Genomic DNA, 21,599 nt, shown 5'->3' on the forward strand with positions numbered 1-21,599 from the left:
AAATATTTTGGTGGGGGTCCGCGGCCAAATATATATAATTTTGGGGGTCCTTGACATGAAAAAGATTGAGAACCACTGATATAGAAACATACGTTAGAAACCATTCTGAGAAGCCATTTCTGGCCGTTTTGTTTCTTTACACTATGAAAAGCAAGACATATGTTCTTTTACTCAAGTGTGGCTTTCAAGTACTTTATACATCATTGGCATAAAAAGGTTTGAGAACCCCTGGGTTAGGAGGTAGGATTTGGGAGGTGTAGGAGGTGAGGTCTCACCAGTAGCGTGCGAGGCTCCTATCATGCGTCCTCGGATGAGGCCTTCTCTCTTCTGGTTCCTCACCACTTTGACCAGGTTCTCCTGAAGGGACTGCTGCACATACCTGTCCAAGGTCTCCTTCAGGTCGTCTGACACACAGCAAAGTACACAACAGTCAACACCAGTGTGTGTGCGCGTGCATGTGTGTGTGCGCACGATTTGATTTTATGTGAGTGAGGGAGTTGTTTTATGGTTAAACAGGATTTTTTTAGAGATAGGTTTACCACTAGAAAAAGATTTGAATTGGGGTTAGGACTAGACATTTTAGAACTTTAGTTCAGACGTTAGGGTTAGAGTTTAACTTATTTTATACTTTATTGTGCGGCATGACACGTTATGAGCTTGTAAATCTGCTATTTTTCTTCTCTCAAATACTTTTCAGCTATTTTCAATGCCGTCCTAATGTTTAGGTCCTCACGAGTACAGTAATACAAACTGTGTGTGTGTGTACACACCAGTAGTGTAAAGTAACTAAGTACATGTACTCAAGTACTGTACTTTTTTTTTTTTTTTTTACAATTTTGAAGTATTCCAAATTAGAATACTGTGTGTGTGTGTGTGTGTGTGTGTGTGTGTGTGTGTGTGTGTGTGTGTGTGTGTGTGTGTGTGTGTGTGTGTGTGTGTGTGTGTGTGTGTGTGTGTGTGTGTGTGTGTGTGTGTGTGTGTGTACACACCCAGCTCACTGTGGTCGTCCACCAGGATGATCTCGTGCAGCAGGTAGTGAGGCGTGCGGTCCAGAACACTGTGGACGGTCCGGAGCAGGGCGGACAGCGCCTCGTTGAAGAAACAGATCACTACGCTGACAGAAGGTAGTCCCTCCGCATACACTCTGCCCCTACACCTACACACACAGAGAGAGAGACACATCAATTTACAACACAAACGTGTGCGCACGCGCAAGCACACACACACCAATTTACAACACAAGCATATCAATTTAAAAACACACATTATCAATTTACAACACACTAGGTTTGGGCAATTAACTGAAAATAATCAAAACAGACATTTAGAAACAATAACTGACTTAATTATGTTGCTGAATTAATTGAGACAAGTTTATATAGGATCATCTAAAAAATATATATATATATATTGTGGAGAATAATTTTAATTTGTTCACGTTTTTTTCACTTAATATAATTTAAAAAGTGAAACTTTCATTGCACATGAAGTGAAATGTTTCCCTTCTAAATGTTTTATATCTAGATCAGGGGTAGGCAACTGAGATAAGCCTAGGGCCAATATCACTCCCAGACATTCCATCGCGGGCCGGGCCTCCCCGCGAACATGCACGCGCGCGCAGCGCGCGTGCATGTGCGTGCACAACACGGGTCTAATCTAACCCGGGTTGTGCGTGCACAACCCGGGTCTAATTCGGGTCTAACTCGGTCTAATTCGGGTCTAATTTGGGTCTAATTCGGTTCTGTTTGACCAATATAAATCAACATTTTTTCCGGTTTAAATATCAGCACAGGCGATTTTTCTGGTGATTTTTTTTTTCTTCTCCATTTTCCTCTAATCTAGCTATAAAATGTTATAAATCCTTTAAAATGCATCGTGTTTATGAGTGCATGATTTCAAAAGTGGGTTCAGGTTCTATGAAATAAGTATTTATAATTATTTTAACATTCATTTTTAATACTTTTTTTATAACACTTTTCAGTAAATCATTCATACTGTATCTTTACTAATATGTGACTGATGGCACCAACAATGTGAACATTAACATAATTAAACCGAATTAAAAAAAATATTTTTCTAAAATTTTTCAAAATTATCTCACGGGCCAGATATTATTTCTGGGGGGACAATTTCGGCCCGCGGGCCGCCTGTTGCCGACCCCTGATCTAGATGATAACAGTATATGGGCGTGTGTGTGGTCTGCGTAGTAGAAACCCATCAGACAATGAATGCAGTCGTTCTCACGGACCCTCCACTCGCCTACGTGAAAACAAAACAACACTCCGGGCGGAATTGAAAAAAAATGTTTTCAGCTCGCATTCTCATTGAAACGTATTGACCAGACGTTGGTGATGAGCGGGCCGACCCGTAACCCGTGGGTCAACCCGCGGCGCGGGTGGTCGAGTCAGGATTTCAGAGGCAATTATGCGGGCTGCGGGTGAGCGGGTCAGCCGCTCTCACACGCAAAAAACTATTTTGAACAACATGCTTGTTTATTTAGCCCATGACAATGTTGTGCTACTGTAGACATTTAAAGCGACTTTGGGTACTTAAAAGAGCGCTATATAAATCTGAGCTATTATGATGATGATGATGATTATCTTTTTTTTTCCACCGCGGGTCGGGTTGAGCCATAGAGTCATATATGGGTTCGCGGGGCTGGTTGAGCCATAGAGTCATATATGGGTTCGCGGGGCTGGTTGAGCCATAGAGTCATATATGGGTTCGCGGGGCTGGTTGAGCCATAGAGTCATATATGGGTTCGCGGGGCTGGTTGAGCCATAGAGTCATATATGGGTTCGCGGGGCTGGTTGAGCCATAGAGTCATATATGGGTTCGCGGGGCTGGTTGAGCCATAGAGTCATATATGGGTTCGCGGGGCTGGTTGAGCCATAGAGTCATATATGGGTTCGCGGGGCTGGTTGAGCCATAGAGTCATATATGGGTTCGCGGGGCGGGTTGAGGCGGGTTGGGTTCCGTGGCGGGGCGGGTCATGAAAAAACCCGACCCGCACATCGCTACCAGTCGTCCGGCTGTGGGTTTCCAGTCAGTCAGTCAGTCAGTCAGTCAGTCAGTGTGTGTGTGTGTTCTTACTGTGTATCTCTGGTGTCTGGTAGCTGTCTGTGTGAGCCCAGTCTGTTGGAGATGAGAACATTGAAGGCGTGTTTGTGATAACCTTGATCTCTGATCTGCTGGTCTGACGCTGTATAGATCATACCTGGGGGGGGGGGGGGGATAGAGAGAGAAAAGAAACGTTAGGGAATGTGAGCTTTTAGCCCCATCTGCTCGACATTGTGTATAGGTTCCCCTTGAGTTTCTCTTATAACACAGTTATCGATTGTTTTCATTAGCACGTATGTATACATGAACATATATATGTGTACTTATCAAACGATACCCATCCCTCTTTAGTACTGCTTGTTTTCCTTCCTACCAGGACCTCTAGTACTACTGGTTCACAGGGGGGCCAGTTGCACCACCTCACGCTAAGTTCAAACTTAGCCTAGTTATAGCTTAAACACATTCAATCTGGGAGAGCGTATCTCCTGTCATTTTATATTTCTTTGGCTATTAAAAAATAGCAGATATACAAGCTCATAGCGCGGGACCGAGTGCCGCGCTATGAGCTTGGGGATCTGCTATTTTTTGAAAAATCTTGAAAATGAGTGCAAATCTTTGAATATTTATTTTAAAAATGTATATATATATATATATATATTTAAAGATTTGCACACATTTTCACATAAAAAACAGAAAATAGCAAATCTACAAGCTCATAGTGCGGCACTCGGTGCCGCGCTATGAGCTTGTAGATCTGCTATTTTTTAATAGCCAAAGAAATCTAAAAATGACACAGATACTTTCCCGGCTAAATGGTTAAATGGCTTTTTTAAAAGCCATTTAAGCTATAACTAGGCTAAGTTTGAACTTAGTGTGAGGTGGTGCAACTGGCCCCTGATCACAATCACAACACAATCACAGATATGACCAGCTAACAAAACAAAATATATTGAGTGAGAGTGAAAAGAAAGAATTATATGATTTAAAAAAAGGAATTGGATAATTACAATAATGAGTTTTTGTTTAATATAAAAAAGGAGGCTGGTTTTACTACCATATCTGATTCAGGAGTCCTTATTTCTAAAGCTCTGTCACTGTGTAAAAAATTAAGCGAAAAACACTTCCTAGAAACAGTTAATGAAAAAGAGGGCCTTGTGGTCTTGTGGTCAAAGAGAGAAGAAGAGTTGTGTTCTGAAATGTATAGGAGAGTTGAGCCCATTTTAATAAAATATCTGAAGTTTTAGAAGATATTCAACCTTTGTCTGGTGAGGAAACGATATCACTCCTCGGGTGAAATTATAAAGGAAGAAGTAAAATCACACCCTGTGTGAAGGAAGCGGTGCCTTTGGGGCGGGGCTTAACTCATTTCAGTTCGTCCCTATTGGTGGTCTGAGTCCACTCACCAAATTTGTACTTGGTAGCATGCTGCAAACTGGAATGATGGCTGTTTAAAGGCCAGCCAATGGGAAGACAGAGAGGGCGGGGCTTAAGTAATTACAGTTCGTCCCTATTGGTGGCTTTAGTCCATGTACAAAATTTGTACTCCGTAGCATGCTGCGAACTTGAGTTATGGCTGTTTAAAGGCCAGCCAATGGGAAGACAGAGGGGGTGGGGCTTCAGCAATTCAAGCTCGTCCCTATTGGTGGTCTAAGTCCACATACCAAATTTGGACTTGGTGGCATGCTGCAAACTGGAGTTATAGCTGTTTAAAATCCCGTGCTCATCCCGTGCTCATACGGGCGGACGGACATAACATACGCGGGGGGTCCTTGGACCCCTCTTTGATAACTTCAGCAATTCATGCTCGTCCCTATTGGTGGTCTAAGTCCACATACCAAATGTGGACTTGGTGGCATGCTGCAAACTGGAGTTACAGCTGTTTAAAATCCTGTGCTCATCCCGTGCTCATACGGGCGGACGGACATAACATACGCTGGGGGTCCCTGGACCCCTCTTTGATAAGCAGTGGCACGTGTGGCCAATGAGAGGAGAGATTGCATAGGCAATCTCCAAGTCTGTGTGTGTGTGTGTGTGTGTGTGTGTGTGTGTGTGTGTGTGTGTGTGTGTGTGTGTGTGTGTGTGTGTGTGTGTGTGTGTGTGTGTGTGTGTGTGTGTGTGTGTGTGTGTGTGCGTGTGTTTGTATGTGTTGCTTCTTTGCCGTGCTCATCCCGTGCTCATACGGACGGACGGACGGACATACGGACAAAGTCAAGTGTAGAGCGGTTGGCACCGCTAAAAAATGCCATGCTTTGAACCAGTACTTCTCACTCTTACTGCAGCTTTCAATAAAGGGATTAACGAAGGTAGATTAAGTAACTCATTTTACCATGGAGTGATGACAATGTTGCATAAAGAAGGAGACAGGAGAAATTTAGATAATCATAGACATTTGACATTGATGAATACAGATTATAAAAAACTTGCCAAAGTAATAATGAATAGATTGATTAACATTTGAGATCAAATTCTTGAACAAGAACAACAAACGTGCCATTAATGTCTGTGTTAAAGGACAACTTTGGTTTTTTACAACCAAGGTTTATATTTTAGCTTGTAATTAAAGTAAATAAATGATGAGTGTGATTTTTTTTTCATTTACTGCTTTCAATAGTTTTAGCATTTTTTGCGATATTTTTTACAGTGGGCGGGGGCATTCTGTCCGCTGGCTAAATATGCCTTTTTTACACAATAAAAAAGGTTCGGCTGTCTGAGATGGCCAGATGTGAGTTATTGGGGGCTAGAAGAGCTACTGTAAATAATAATAAAGAAAACGCGGGTTAATGTGTTAAAAAAATACATATTTAGCCACCGGACAGAATGCCCCCGCCCACTGTGAAAACACTGTAAAAAAGATTGTGAAAATTGCTAAAACTATAGAAAGCAGTAAATTTAAAATTTTTAACACTCATCTTTTATTTACTTTAATTACAAGCTAAAATATAAACCTTGGTTGTAAAAAACCAAAGTTGTCCTTTAAGAGGGATAAACTTTGTATATTTAGCTACATTATAACTTCAGGCACTGAGAAGGAATTCTACATTACAGGGTTTGACCAAAAAAAGGCATTTGATTATATTTCCCGTGATTACCTTTGGATGGTGATCAGTGTTGCAATGCTGAATTGGAACGTGGTTGCACTCTACTTTAATGACGTGACTCGCACGTCGCTTAACCCATTAAGACCTGGAACTGTGTCATTTTTAGATTTGAGCTAAAAAGCATTATTTCACACTTTGGGCTATTCAAAAATAGCAGATATACAAGCTCATAGCGCGGCACCGAGTGCCGCGCTATGAGCTTGTAGAGCTTGTAGATCTGCTATTTTTGAAAAATTGTGAAAATGTGTGCAAATCTTTGAATATATATTTTTTTAAAGCGAACATTTTTAACTCAAATGTTTGCTTCTGGGGGGTCCCTGGAACAAAATATTTTGATGGGGTCCGCGGCCAAATACATATCATTTTGGGGGTCCTTGACATGAAAAAGATTGAGGACCACTGATATAGAAACAAACGTTTTTCAGAATACTGTTGAGATTTAGGAGACTCGGCTTCAGGTCTCAATGGGTTAACACCTACACTACAGGCCACACAATGGACAATTGATATGCATCTAGGCTCATTCCTATGTTAATGTGACCACCTGGTGTGAGTCGGGAGCCTTTGTAAACTTTGTTGAGGTGTGAATTTAAAGTTGTTTTAAATCTATGCGTGTGCCTGCGCGTGCTCCTGGTCAGAATAGGTTCCTGCACGGCATGCAAGGCCGTCCCATGAGCAATGCAACCCTGATGGTGAAGAAAAGACATGGCTTTTCAAAAATAGTTTTATTAATATGGCTGATGTATGCGAGATCTACTGTTCAAATCAATGTCAATGGAGTTCTAACAGATCCTTTTGAGATAGAGAAGGGAGTTAAACAGGACTGACCGGTCAGTGCAGCTTTGTATATTCTCGCTATTAATCCACTGTTAAAAAGAATAAATAAGGATGTGAATATATACAAGGAATAAGTACCACTAGTACAGGTCAGACAGTAGTAGCATTGGCTTATGCAGACGACATTTCCATCATCATAATAATAATATTAAGAAACCAAGATAAACTGGAACTGAAACAGAAGGAGTCTGGATGGGAGTAGAGGAAAATAACCCACATGTAAATGCAATAGTTAAATATGAAATGAAAATGTTGGGTCTGTATGTAAGTAAGGGAAACCGTTTTTTGGAGAAAAAAAACTGGGAGAAGAGAATCACAAAATTACAAGAGCAAATAGATAAATATTCTGGTATAAATGTCTCTTATACGTAGGTCCAAAGTGGAAATACAGAAAAGATATTCAATATCGGCACTCATTTTTCTTGCTACGGTATTCCCACCACCGAGAAAATATTTAACAAAAATGAATAAGATGTGTGTGAACTTCATATGGACAACTAATTATGAAATCACTAAGAGAAAGATTGTGTCCCACAGCAAAAAGAATGGCGGCCTCGACGCTGTAGATCTGGATCTGAAATAAAAAATGCTCTTTGTTAAAAAATATAGCCAATGGAATCCGGAGGAGAGCAACTTGGGTTGGGGATCCAGAGTTTTTGACCAGATACTGACCAGTCTGACCAAGGGCTCGAACTCTGGATAAGGTCAGAAGAAAAGAAACACCTTGGCACCTTATAGATTTTTAACAGTAGTGAATGGAAAATACCTATGTCTATTGTCTATGTTGTTAACTTTTTGTGGATTAATAAAGGAATATATGTCAGTATCTAAATATGTGGTATTTGGGGGGTTCTGATGTCTGTCTGGATGTATTTTGCTCTGTAAGAATAATAAAATAAAACAACATCTAGTACTGCTGGTTTTCTATCCTACCAGGAACTCCAGTACTGATGGTTTTTGGTCAAATGTTTAAATTATTTAATTGTTGGCTCGAATCCACCGTGGTGCATCTGGCTTTGTTGAGCGTCTATACCAGGGGTGATGCAACTTTGATGATGGAGAGGGCCACTATATTTCCACACTCACTCCAGAGGGCCACATTGCATATACTGTCTCTCCGTATTTTAACTTTTTTCGCCATTCTATGTCACACTAAAGTAGCAAAAATAGCCGATCTACAAGCTCAAAACGCACCGCAGAGCGACACGTTTTGAGCGTGTAGATCGGCTATTTTTGCTATTTTTGAATTGGAATCCAGATTTCTTTTTTGCTATTTTTGAATTGGAATCCCGAAAAGTTACATTTTTATTTAATTTCAAATGCATTTAGTTATACTTATGTTAACTTTATGAACTTAAATACAAATACATTGGACATAAAAAGGACAATAACATTTGAATACTAGTCAGAAGTAAATAAAGCGGGTCATGTTTGCATGTTTGGAATTGTTGAACAGCTGAAATCAATAATATATCAGTATTCTGATATTAACCTGGGGGCCGCATGCATGTGGCCCCTGGGCCGCCAGTTGCCCATGTATGGTCTATACGAACACAATCGGCCCAGGTTCGGGGAAGGGAAGCAGGGCGGGGAGGGTGATATTCAGTGAGCACCTGTCAGTGAGGGGTGTTGGGCGGGAGGAGTAGGACGAAGGCTCTATGTCCTCCCGGTGGGGGCTCCTCACTGGCAGGTGAGCCAATAGGAGGACAACAGCAGTGACAACACACAGAACTGTGTGCGGGGAGGAATTAAAAAGCAAACAAAACCAAAGAAAAGTCACTAACCCATCTCAGGAGACAGCTCTGCTCCCTTATTGGGCACCGGCGCCCTTCCGCCCGCCTTCTGAGGGAAGGGGCCCTTAGTGATTGGCTGCTGCTGGTGGAAGGGTCCATTGTTGCGGGGGTACAGGGGGGTGCGGAGGCGGGCGGGGTCGCTCCCCAGGTTGAAGTAGAGGAAGAGGAGGACGGACCAGGTGACCGAGGTGAAGAGGCAACCATAGAAGAAATACCTCCATGTTGCACCGGTCATGGTGGGCGAGAGAGCATCGTCTTACATTACACAGCTAGAGCTAGAGAGAGAGGGAGAGAGAGAGAAAGAGAGAGATTGAAGAACAGTACATGTAGGCAGCTTTTTGAAACAAATAGCAGCAAACTTTGCAGTCACCCCATGGTATAAAACATTTTTTTTTTTGGGGGCAAATTAGCAAGTTTTAAAGGTATTTGCTCTGTGCATTTGTACAGTAGGTCTATGTACAGTAGGCCTATGTATGTTCATAAGTACAGTAGGTCTATGTCTGAGGTCAACTCTGTACAGGAATACACACACTGATCATCAGTAGTCCTTAAGGTGGTTGTATTATTCAATTCAATTCAATTCAAACTTTATTCCAGACACACGGGGGGTCCATAGAGCATACATATAGGAACAACATACAAATAAAATAAAATAAATAAAAACAACACTTTCAGACTTTGTAGCTTACTAGCAAGTGATTCTGCTCTCAGAGTGTTCTCCTGTCTTTTTACAGATCGAGCAGCACATTTAGATTTTGCATTGGTGAGTTTCTTCTCCTCAAACACTGCACCTTGTCTGGGCCTACCGGAGTCATTCCAGTGTTTGAATGATGCCCTGGCCGCCACATGATGCTCAGCCACAAAAGTATGCCAACCAGGCTTAATGTTGTGCACCTTTTGTCCCCCTTTTTTACCATGCTTAATGCTTCAGTATAATAATATGGTACCATTATATGGTATATTACAGTTTAATTGCAGCTCAAGTCAAGTCATATCAAGGTTTATTTTTAGCAGTGGTGTAAAGTAACTAAGTACATTTACTTACAGTAAGTACTGTACTTTTTGTACAATTTTGAGGTACTTTTACTCTACTGGAGTATTTCCAATTTTCGATAATTTTACCTTTACTCTACTACATTGGGGACAAATACTGTACTTTTACTCCACTACAATTATTTGAAAACTTTAGTTACTAGTTACTTTGTAGATTTTGATTATTATTACAAAACATACATTTCAGCCAATTCAGCCCTATTTAAACTTTGGCAATTTGAAAATAGCCGATCTACAAGCTCACAATGCGACACATTGTGAGCTTGTACTGTAGATCTGCTATTTTAAAAGATTTGAATACAATTTAAACATGTGAAAACTTGTAAAATGGGTCGTTCTGTGTCCCATTCTACTTCATTCTACTTGCTACTTTTGGTTTAAGTACATTTTGATACCGATACTTTTGTACTTTTTATGTTTTATTCCTGATTTTTACTTGTAACAGAGATATTTCTACATTGCAGTATTGATACCTTTACTTAAGTCAAAATGTGACTTACTTTTTCGACATTACATTACAGTCATTTAGCAGACGCTTTTATCCAAAGCGACTTACAATAAGTGCATTCAACATACTTAGGGAACGAAACTACTAATCACCAGAAGTCTTAAGTGCATTCTCTTCTAAAACAAGCAACTAAGAGTATACCTAGCACTAAGGTAAAAGTCAATATATCAGCTACCTACTTTCATAAACAGATGAGACAAAATAGGGAAATCAAATGAGCAAGAGCTAAAACAAATAAGTGTATGAAATAAACAAGATCCAGTTAAACAATAAAACAAGAGTTCATACAACTAGTTCATTGGTTTTCAACCTTTTTCATGCCAAGGACCCCTAAATTGATATACATTTGGCCGCGGACCCCCATCTGAAAAGGTTTTGTGCCAGGCACCCCCAGAAGCAAAGATTTGAGTTAAAAGTGTTCTTTTTGAAAAATGAATATATTCAAAGATTTGCACACATTTTCAAGATTTTCCCTAATAACCATATTTGGGGTCACAAGTGGTTGTGGTACTGGGATCAACTCCACACAATGAGACATAATTAGCTTTTACATCCTTACTGGCGAGACGTTGTATTCTACTTTTATGGAAGTCTTCTAAAGCTCCATCTACGACTACGTCCATGTGGCTCAGGGATGTGATGTCCTATATTAAGTTGGAAAAGATACAATATTCTGTAAAAGGGCAATTCTGCAATGTTTTTGCGGAATTGGGATCTATAATTTACTTCAACTCATTACAAACTCTGCCCCCTGACTGAGTCACACACCCCCCCCCCCACCTACCTCCCCATCCCCTTGTTTCTCCCCTCTTTCTTTTTTCTTCCTCCTTTTTCTTTAACTTTCTTTTAACCTTTATGCTGAATTTAACTTATCCCTATTCAAAACTGCCTTATTTAACTAATTTATGTCAACAGTGTAAACACCCCATTCATTTATTTGTATTTCTCTTTCTACTACTATACTTCAAGTCTGTGAGTACCGGTATGAATATACATATATATTTCTTATTTCTCTTCTTTCTGTTTTTGTTTTATATACATAGACGATGCCGAAGAAGAAGAAAAAAGTAAGGGAAATAAATATAACTGTTCATGCATATATTATGCACCGGTCTGTGAACCCTAAACTGAATTCCCTAAATATATATTTAAAAAAAACGAAACTGTAATATATAATGGCACAATATAATATATATAATATATAATAAAGCAACGATCCACACACTGTCGGCAGTGGCTCAGGGGTAGAGTGGCCGGGTAGAGTGAACTGGAAACCGCAAGGTTCCCAGTTCGATCCCGGGCTGGGGCGCTCCCCCAGAGTTAGTGTGGAATTGTCCTTGAGCAAGACGCTGAACCCCTAATTGCTCCCGATGAGCAGGTTGGTGCCTTGCATGGTTTCCTCCTCCATCGGTGTATGAATGTGTGTGTGAATGGGTGAATGTAATGCACAATCTATGTAAACTGCTTTGGATAAAAGCGCTATATACAGTAAATGCACCATTTACTGTCTTGTTACGTTAAACTTATATCAAAGAGCAGTTATTTCGTATCTGTTCAGTCAAACAGGGACAGTGTGTGACAGAGAGTGACAGCTGGATTTAATTTACATTTAATATTCAAATATACACCTACAGTATTATATATAAGAGACGGCATTGAAATGGTTTTACAAGCACTGAGGAGCTCATCATCATCATCATCATCATCCCAGACAGGCTGAGCAGATCTCAACACTAGCTGGACCTGGAGGATTCACCCACCAACCTTTCTACCAAGGTTTGGAATTGTTATGTTATCATTTTCATTGTTTTGTGTTTTTTATTTCAGTTTACGTTATTTTTCTTAAAGCAGGTTTGCTGGTTTGGTTTGGTTATTATTTTACTTTTTTTTTTTTGTCTGTGGCGGTGAGATTCAAAAGGTTTCCAAAAAATAGCAACAAACAGCCAAATCTACAAGCTCACAACACACATGAGCTTGTACATTGGATATATAATTTTTTTTTTAAAGAAGATTTTTGAACATGTTTGACAGCAGGGGCTTAAAACAGCTCAAATATTGGACGATAATATTTCATATCCAAGAAACTAGTCTTATGTAAGAAATATTGACAAAAATAATGCCTCTATTTTAGGTCGTTTTAGTTACTTTTGTAAACACACAATACAGTTTCAATTATCGTTTTGGTGAACCTTCAATTTTTTTCTCAGTTTACTAAACTGCTTTTTCTATTCTAGTTTAGTTTATGACATATATATTTATTAAACTATAATAACTTTGTTTATTTTGTTATATTTATTGAACTATAATGGTGTTTATTTTAATATATTAAACTATAATAATTGTGTTATAATTATTAAACCATTATAACTTTGTTTTCTACATCAGATGAAGATCACAGCTGTCAGCCTCCTGCTTCTATGTGTGGCTCTGCTCACTGTCTGCAAGGTAAGGTTTTAATAACAAACACACACACACGCACGCACGCACGCACGCACGCACACACACACACACACACACACACACACACACACACACACACACACACACACACACACACACACACACACACACACACACACACACACACACACACACACACACACACACACACACACACACACACACACACACACACACACACACACACACACACACACACACACACACACCATTTCTCTTCCATGAATAAACATATAGAAGGTATAAATGTGGGGAGGCAGCATTTAGTTTCTATGATCCACATATATGGAACAAACTCCCAGAAAACTGCAGGTCTGCTGCCACTCTTATTTATTTTAACCCATTGAGGCCTGAGGCTCCGATTCTGCAAAATGTCTTCTAAATCCTAAACGGTTTTCTGAAAAACCTGTTTCTATGTCAGTGGTTTTCAAACGTTTTCACGTCAAGGACCCCCAAAATGATATGAATTTGGCCGCAGACCCCCATCTCAAAATATTCTGTTCCAGGGACCCCCTGAAGAATAGATTTGAGTTAAAAATGTTCGCTTTAAAAATATATAATATTAAAAGATTTGCACACATTTTCACGATTTCTCAAAAATAGCAGATCTACAAACTCGTAGCGCGGCACTCGGTGCCGCGCTATGAGCTTGTATATCTGCTATTTTTGAATAGCAAAAGCGCTAAATAATGCTTTTTAGCTCAAATAAAAAAATGACACATCCCAGGTCTTAATGGGTTAAAACACAACTAAAGACCTTTCTGTTTAATGCTGCCTATGATTGAGTTTTTTCTTTTTTTCTTTCTCTTCTGCACAATTAGTTATTTTTACTTCTTTTGTTTCATACATCCTAATGTCTTTTTATAATTGTGCTTCGTTTCCTTGATGTTCTGTGTAAAGCACATTGAATTACCGTGTTGCTGAAACGCGCTCTACAAATAAAACGGCCTTTGCCTGAAAATAGCTGATCTACGAGCTCTGTGAACTTGTAGATCGGCTATTTTGGCAGAATGACTGCAGCCGGGTACATGTGGTTCACTTACTGATAACTTTCCTGTTCCTTTTGTTAGGCAGAAGAAGAGCTGGAAGGTCAAGACGACATGGTGTCTGTTGAGAAGCGGTGGGAAGATGATAGGCCAATAGTAAGTCAGTATAGGCTCTATGCACAGCAGCCATACTGGACACAAATTGGGCCTCTACCGTACTTCCTTCACAGGTGTTACCTATGATACTAATGGAAGTTCCGTTCCATTTAGTGTAGCACAGTGGTTCTCAAACCTTTTTATTTCAAGGACGGCCATAACTCTGAGAGTGTACAAATGGAACCAAATGGATCCTTAAGGGTCCATTTGGTTCACAAGATGCGTCGCATTGTGAGCTTTTAGATCGCCTATTTTCAATAGATGTTTATGCATTTTATACATTTGAGAACATTGTGAAATGGGACATTCTGCATAATGACTACTCGGTACTACTTACGTGGTACTTTAAGTACATTTTGATACCAATAATTTGTACTTTTACTCAAGTGCATTTTGAATTACCAGAGTATCTCTACATTGCAGTATTGATACTTTTACTTAGTACTAAGTAAAAGTAGTACTTTTTCCACCACTGTCATGTGTACAATGTAGTAACATTTGTGTGTTTCCTCCTCAGTGTGGGCCGGGACAGCGTGGGTGTGCTAAAAAAAAAGAAGAGCGTGGGTGTCAATGCGCGAAGGGATTGGACTGCATCATCGACAAGTTATACTCTACTAATTACATGTGCTACTAAATACCTCTGCTTGTAACTCTACTCTCTAAGGCATGGTTCTCAAACTGTGGGTCTCCACATTATTTACAGTATACGTGCATACAGGGTCTCTGCACATTTATAAAGTGACAATTTAAGGACTTTTAAGACCTTTTTAATACCTATAAAATAAGAAATAAAAAATAAGTAATCAACAAACAATACTATACAAAATGGTCAATTCTTTTTGGGGGTCCCCAGTTCAAATATGATTATTTTCGGGGGTCCCCAGTTCAAATATGATTCTTTTGGGGGGGACGAGGCCTGAAAGGTTTGAGAACCACTGCTTTAAGGAAACACAATGCAAAGAAGATCTACAGCTTCACTGTGTTTGATCCTTTTTTTTAATTTTCTTTTTTTTATAATTTTTATCCCACGATTTTGTAACCCACATTTTTTCACCCAGTGCCAATTGCCTATGTAATCCTGGGCACTACCTACCCTCTGCCAGCCTAGGGAGAGCCCAAGCTGAAGCTCATGCCTCCTTCAATGCATGAGGAGCAAGCAGGCCGCTTCTATCACCCGACAGGGGGGAGTTTCCCTGTTTGGACATACTGTAGCGCGTGGAAGGAACACGTTATTCCAACCAGTTCCCTTCTCCTCCATCAGGCGCCCCGGCTGACCAGGGGGAGGCAGTATAGTGACCAGGATTACTACATGTTTTTGTGAGGGTGTTAACTACCCTAGGAGACACGGGGAGAACATGCAAACTCCACACAGAGTAGGCCCTTTCACCAACCCCACCTAGGGTATGGGCGCCGATGACGTGGAGGAGAGAACACGCCCCCAGCGCCCACAGCGTCCCTGGCGGGAATCGAACCCAGGACCTTCTAGCTGTGAGGCGACAGCGCTACCGACTGCGCCACTGTGCCCCCAGTGTTTGATCCTTTTGACAGAGATGTACCAATACTATATGTTCATGCATTTGGTCAATAAATAAATTCATTGAAAATGTCTGATTGTTTTCACTCAATCAATTAAACAATCAATATTTGTTTGGTGTGTAACAATTTACTCAAATACTGTACAAGTGCTTACAATGCACAGTACAATTTTGAGGTGCTTTTACTTTACAATTGTGTTACTTCTACTCACTACAATTACAGCATTTGACAGCTTTAGTTACTTGTTACTTTGCAGATTGTATTATTAATACAAAACCTACAGTAACCACATACAGCCGACCTACAATGTGACACGTTATGAGCTTGTAGATCTGCTATTTTCTGAACATTTTAGTACTTTTATTTCAAAGTATATTTTGATGCTAAAAGGTTTTTAAGCTCCGAAACTCCCACTCCCACCCACACACACACACACACACCCCATACTCCACCCCGCCACCCTACCTCCCACACCACATGACCCCTTATACTTCAACTATTCGAAAAAAGCCTACAATGTGATGCGTTGTGAGCTTGTAGATCTGCTATTTTGGAAAAAGCTTGACAATCTTTGGAAAATGTGAGTACTTTCACTTGGGTACTTAAAGTATATGGCAATATAATATAATGGCAATACTTGTGCACATTTCAAGCTCCAATTTAACACTAATGGTGTGTATTGGCCTTATACTTTCTTCACACCTTATTCTACTGTGCACAGTCAAATCTGTATTAATGTATCCATGTCAAACTGACTGTGGAACCAAATGGACCCTACCAAATGGAATGAAGTTACCGTGTACGTTTCATTTTTAGGCTTGCTAATATGACAGCTGGAGCTCCTCTGGGCTCTTCACTTCATTGAAGATACTCGTTTACCCAGTGTTTACATACAGTAACCCTCTCACCTCTATCATGTATCTCACTCTCACACACACACACACACACACACACACACACACACACACACACACACACACACACACACACACACACACACACACACACACACACACACACACACACACACACACACACACACACACACACACACACACACACACACACACACACACACACACCAGTGTTTCCCCTATATGCATTAAGCAGTGGTCCATTTCTCAAATTCTACTGTACTTGTGGGGACATCTGTCCCACATACAGTAAGTCAAGCAAAACCTGCATGCACGCATCAGAATGTGCTCCTTTTTTCTTAGATGTGGTATCTCTTTACATCACATGCACTATGATCTGTCGTGCCTATACATATGTAAAGTACCCTATGCATGGAAACTTTAGATGTGAGATATGGTTCATCTGTTCAAGACCATGGCGTTTACAGTGAGGAGCATGTCTGACAGATAGAAAGACTAAGCTTACCCCATACAACCGCACGCATGCACACACACACACACACACACACACACACACACACACACACCAGGGGGCGTCATTTGGGCTTCCAGGGGATGGCAATTGCCACACCATAGCTTTATCATTTAACCTAGACATTTATTTCATTTTGCATTTATATTATTTATTCATATTTCCTTGGAATATTTTTTGCAGCTTAATCAGATTTTTAGATTGACACTTATAGACACTTGTTTTCTTTATGCAATCATACGTTCATTAATCACTTTAAAACTTGCCTCCCTATTTTGGGCATGTCATTACAAGTGGGAAAAAAAATGCTTGTGGATCAGCTATTTTTGCTATTTTTAACATCTCAGGCATTTGTGAGCACCCCAGGCAGTTTTTAAGTTGCTTGACTCAGTATTTAGATATTTGATATTCATTTTATCAGACGCCCCCTTCCTATACAAACCCATTGTAACTTCAAACTCCATTTTAACCATCGAAAACACCCGTCCTTGGTTCTGGTGACTGATATTGTCCTTCTAATATGCGAGTGGGTCATGTTTTTTCAATTACTTTTTAAGTTAATTTTATAATATGTTTATATTTGTCATTTTCCCAAATTTGACAAAGAAATAAGTAATTGAAAAAACATAGCCCCTCACGCATTAGAATACCAATATCAGTAACGAACAAAGGGGTGTTTTCAATGAATCTATCATGGTTAAAAGGGTTATGCAGCTTCCAAACTTATTTCGAGGAGAGATTGAAGGAGAAAGGGAGAGAGAGAGATTGAAGGAGACAGGGAGAGAGAGATTGAAGGAGAGAGGGGGAGAGAGAGATTGAAGGAGAGAGGGGGAGAGAGGAGTGGAGGTTAATTTTAGGGGTGCAGTTAATCAAACTAATCAATTTGTATAAATATTTTTTTTTCTTTTATTTTGGGAGGGGGGGGGGTTGTCGTACAACGTACAGGTACGACAAGTAGAGTCCTCAAGGCATCATTGTAAGCCACCTTAAGCCTCTGCATACTACCCTTCTTGTATGAGCACCACAATAAAGCTGTATACATGGGAGTGCAAAATGCTTTAAAAAGTGCACACTTAACAGGATCACTGAACACATACTGAACCTTTGAAGCAGCATATTGGCATGGACATAAGGTATGTGGCACTGCCTAGAGATATCTCTATCATCTTGGAGATTAATTAACTTAATTTCCTGGCACAAAGATGTCACTTAGGTAAAAGGCTGGAAAAGCTGATTTCTTGTCCTCATGGCTTCTCACATCATGACACTACTTTTGTTGCATTATAGATAATGTCATGATCATTGCCATACTTTGAGCAGACTTTCAATAGCTGCTGTAACCCTCCACTGTAAGGACAGTACATACTGTACATCAGGTGATTGATGATAGAGTTACCTACCAGACAGCCCGCATTGCACTTATTTAATTCAAAAGATAGATCATTCATATAAACATTAAATAAAACGAAAACGGGACACAAAATCCCCCATTGGCGTACCCCATTGCTAACAGAGAACTGGGTAGATATTGCATTACCCCATTTGACTTGCATTTTCTGATTTGCATACCAAAGCACCAGTATACGTACAATGTGTCTACGTATGCCTCTATCAAGCAGTTTATGAAACAGTTTGAAGTGCAAAGATGCATAAGTCCGTGCGGTGTTTCTTTTTAAATCCAAACTGGTTATCTGCAGTCAGGACAAACATTTCCAGGCACACAAGTAAGATTCTCTCCAAAACTTGGGAGAGGATGCTGGCCAGAGCGATAGGTCTATAGTTGTCAATGCTGTTTAGTTTACCTGCCTTGTCTTTAAGGACAGGTACTAATTGTACAGAAGTGATTGCTTCTGGTAGGGCACCATGACCCATCAGACCTATGAAGCACAAGGCCAGTAAAGGGCACATTTTGTTGCTTGCAAATTTGAGATGTTCTGCTGTGATGCGATCCATGCCACATGCCTTGTTGTTATCTAACAACCTAATGGCATCAACCACATCATCAGACGTGATCAGTACACTTTCAGATGGATCAACCTGATCTACTGCCACAGTGCCACTTGTTTACACAGTTAAATAAGTTGTGATAGTGTTTTCTCCATACCTCAGCTATTTCAACCGGGCTACATGCGCCCTCTATGTTAGAGGGTAGGTATGTTTTACTGTTGTTCATTACTTTGACCTCTTTCCAAAATTCATACAGGTCTTTACTTTGTAGCTTACTAGCAAGTGATTCTGCTCTCAGAGTGTTCTCCTGTCTTTTTACAGATCGAGCAGCACATTTAAATTTTGCATTGGTGAGTTTCTTCTCCTCAAACACTGCAACTTGTCTGGGCCTACCGGAGTCATTCCAGTGTTTGAATGATGCCCTGGCCGCCACATGATGCTCAGCCACAAAAGTATGCCAACCAGGCTTAATGTTGTGCACCTTTTGTCCCCCTTTTTTACAGAGCTGCCTACCAGAGGCAATGAGAGCCTTCACAATGTTATCATACGTGACACAGAGTTGGATGCCATGCTGCACGTTTTTGCAGTTCAGATTATCACAGTATAGTGCCTCCTTAGGCAGGTCAATGTTATCAAGCAGGCTATCAGTGGTAGCAGTATTACAGTCAATATCCTCCCTGGTTAATTTTGACCAGTCTACCCTCCCTTTTTACATTATAGAATCATTTTTATCTTCACTGTGACACAATGGACTTCATTGTAAACGTAAATTAAGTCAGCTGTCACTCTCTGTCACACACAGTCCCTGTTTGACTGAACTGATAAGAAATAACTGCTGTTTGATATCAGTTTAACGTACAGGACATTCAGTGGATTGTTGCTATATTATATTATACATTATAAATTACAGTTTAATGCTTCAATATAATAATATTTTATTTTTTATTGTATTGAATTTTTTTCATTTTCCCCAAAAAATATTTAAAATAAATGAAAAAAGTAATCAAAAAAACACGCCCCCCTTGCGTATTAGGAGGGCAGGGTGAGTCACCAGAACAAGGACAGGTGTTTTAGATTAATTTGTTAAAAATGGAGTTTGAAGTTATAATGGGTTCGTATAGGAAGGGGGCGTCTCTGATAAAATGAATATAAAATATCTAAATACTGAATCAAGCAACTTAAAAACGGTCTGGGGGGCTCTCAAAACCCTGAGTAGACAATAAAATGACCCAAAGTTTTTTTGAAAGTGAAATATCCCTTTAACTCATTTTGCTGGTGGACCCCCTGGTACTCCCTCAAGGACCACTGGTGGTCCCCGGACCACTGGCTGAAAACCACTGAACTAGTTAACAACAAGTAGGCAAGGTGAAGAGGAAGGGTAGCGTTTCCTGAAGAGGTGGGTTTTCAGCCTGCGGCGAAAGATGGGCAGTGACTCTGGCACTCTGCTGTCCTGGCTGACATCAGTGGGGAGTTCATTCCGCCACTGATTATTAGTCAAATCACTCATTCTATGGTTCTCTATACTAATGAAAAAAGGAGGAAAGTGAACAAAGGACTTGTCTGTGTTTAAACAGTCAAAGTGTTCTGATAGACACAATTACAAAGTGTTTTATGTGAGGGGCCGTGGAACACTGCAATATTCTCACACACACACACACACACACACACACACACACACACACACACACACACACACACACACACACACACACACACACACACACACACACACACACACACACACACACACACACACACACACACACACCTCTATTTTAGGGGGAACATTCACCAAAAATAGCCGATCTACAACATCTGAAACACTTACAGAAAGACATATGTTATTTCTGTGTAATACAACCATATATAGTAAATGAATAACTGTCTAAAGAAATATGCAATGGAACTGTACTTTATCTCTCCACACAGCCACTGGTTATTGTTTAATAGCATCTTAGGCAATGCAGTCATTTACACTATAATATAGCAACAATCCAATCTTTACATTCAACCGTAATATATAATGTACATACATTAAACTGTAATATTTTCCCATCCATAGTAGACCAATGTGAAAGATGCTACTCCTCACCATGTAAGCTGCGAGTCATATGTTTTATTTCTGCTGCAAACTTAATACATTTTGGAGTGACTATTTTAATACCTTGTCCAAGGTTCTGGGTCTCGAAATACAGATGAATCCCCTAATAACCATATTTGGGGTCACAAGTGGTTGTGGTACTGGGATCAACTCCACACAATCAGACATAATTAGCTTTTACATCCTTACTGGCGAGACGTTGTATTCTACTTTTATGGAAGTCTTCTAAAGCTCCATCTACGACTACGTCCATGTGGCTCAGGGATGTGATGTCCTATATTAAGTTGGAAAAGATAAAATATTCTGTAAAAGGGCAATTCTGCAATGTTTTTGCGGAATTGGGATCCATTTATAATTTACTTCAACTCATTACAAACTCTGCCCCCTGACTGAGTCACCCCCCCCCCCCACCTACCTCCCCATCCCCTCGTTTCTCCCCTCTCTTATTTCTTCCTCCTTTTTCTTTAACTTTCTTTTAACCTTTATGCTGAATTTAACTTACCCCTATTCAAAACTGCCTTATTTAACTAATTTATGTCAACAGTGTAAACACCCCATTCATTTCTCTTTCTACTACTATACTTAAAGTCTGTGAGTACCGGTATGATTATACATATATATTTCTTATTTCTCTTCTTTCTGTCTTTGTTTTATTTATAGATAGATAGATAGATAGAT

At 40.0% G+C, this 21,599-nt stretch overlaps 1 protein-coding gene and 1 long non-coding RNA gene across 3 annotated transcripts in view; one reads left to right on the forward strand and one right to left on the reverse strand.

The window, feature by feature from the left end:
- galnt11 (UDP-N-acetyl-alpha-D-galactosamine:polypeptide N-acetylgalactosaminyltransferase 11 (GalNAc-T11)) overlaps positions 1 to 21,599 on the reverse strand; it is a 52,352-nt gene that overhangs the window by 17,962 nt on the left and 12,791 nt on the right. Inside the window, exons 2-6 of one of the 2 annotated variants that reach the window (XM_084048885.1) lie at positions 13,853 to 13,916; positions 8,780 to 9,063; positions 3,094 to 3,217; positions 990 to 1,156; positions 276 to 404 (exon numbers count right to left, since the gene is read on the reverse strand). In XM_084048885.1, the coding sequence (XP_083905011.1) occupies positions 276 to 404; positions 990 to 1,156; positions 3,094 to 3,217; positions 8,780 to 9,023 (664 nt within the window). In that variant the 5' untranslated portion in view covers positions 9,024 to 9,063; positions 13,853 to 13,916. The remainder of the gene's footprint in view (positions 1 to 275; positions 405 to 989; positions 1,157 to 3,093; positions 3,218 to 8,779; positions 9,064 to 13,852; positions 13,917 to 21,599) is intronic. The other variant, XM_084048884.1, reaches the window with a different exon arrangement.
- On the forward strand, positions 12,019 to 13,936 carry LOC311039214. Its single transcript, XR_014600145.1, has 3 exons — positions 12,019 to 12,125; positions 12,735 to 12,794; positions 13,880 to 13,936. It is a non-coding gene; the product is annotated as an uncharacterized lncRNA (long non-coding RNA).

This window comes from Gymnoscopelus microlampas, assembly GCF_963454915.1.
Source record: "Gymnoscopelus microlampas genome assembly, chromosome: 22".
Classification (NCBI taxonomy): domain Eukaryota; kingdom Metazoa; phylum Chordata; class Actinopteri; order Myctophiformes; family Myctophidae; genus Gymnoscopelus; species Gymnoscopelus microlampas.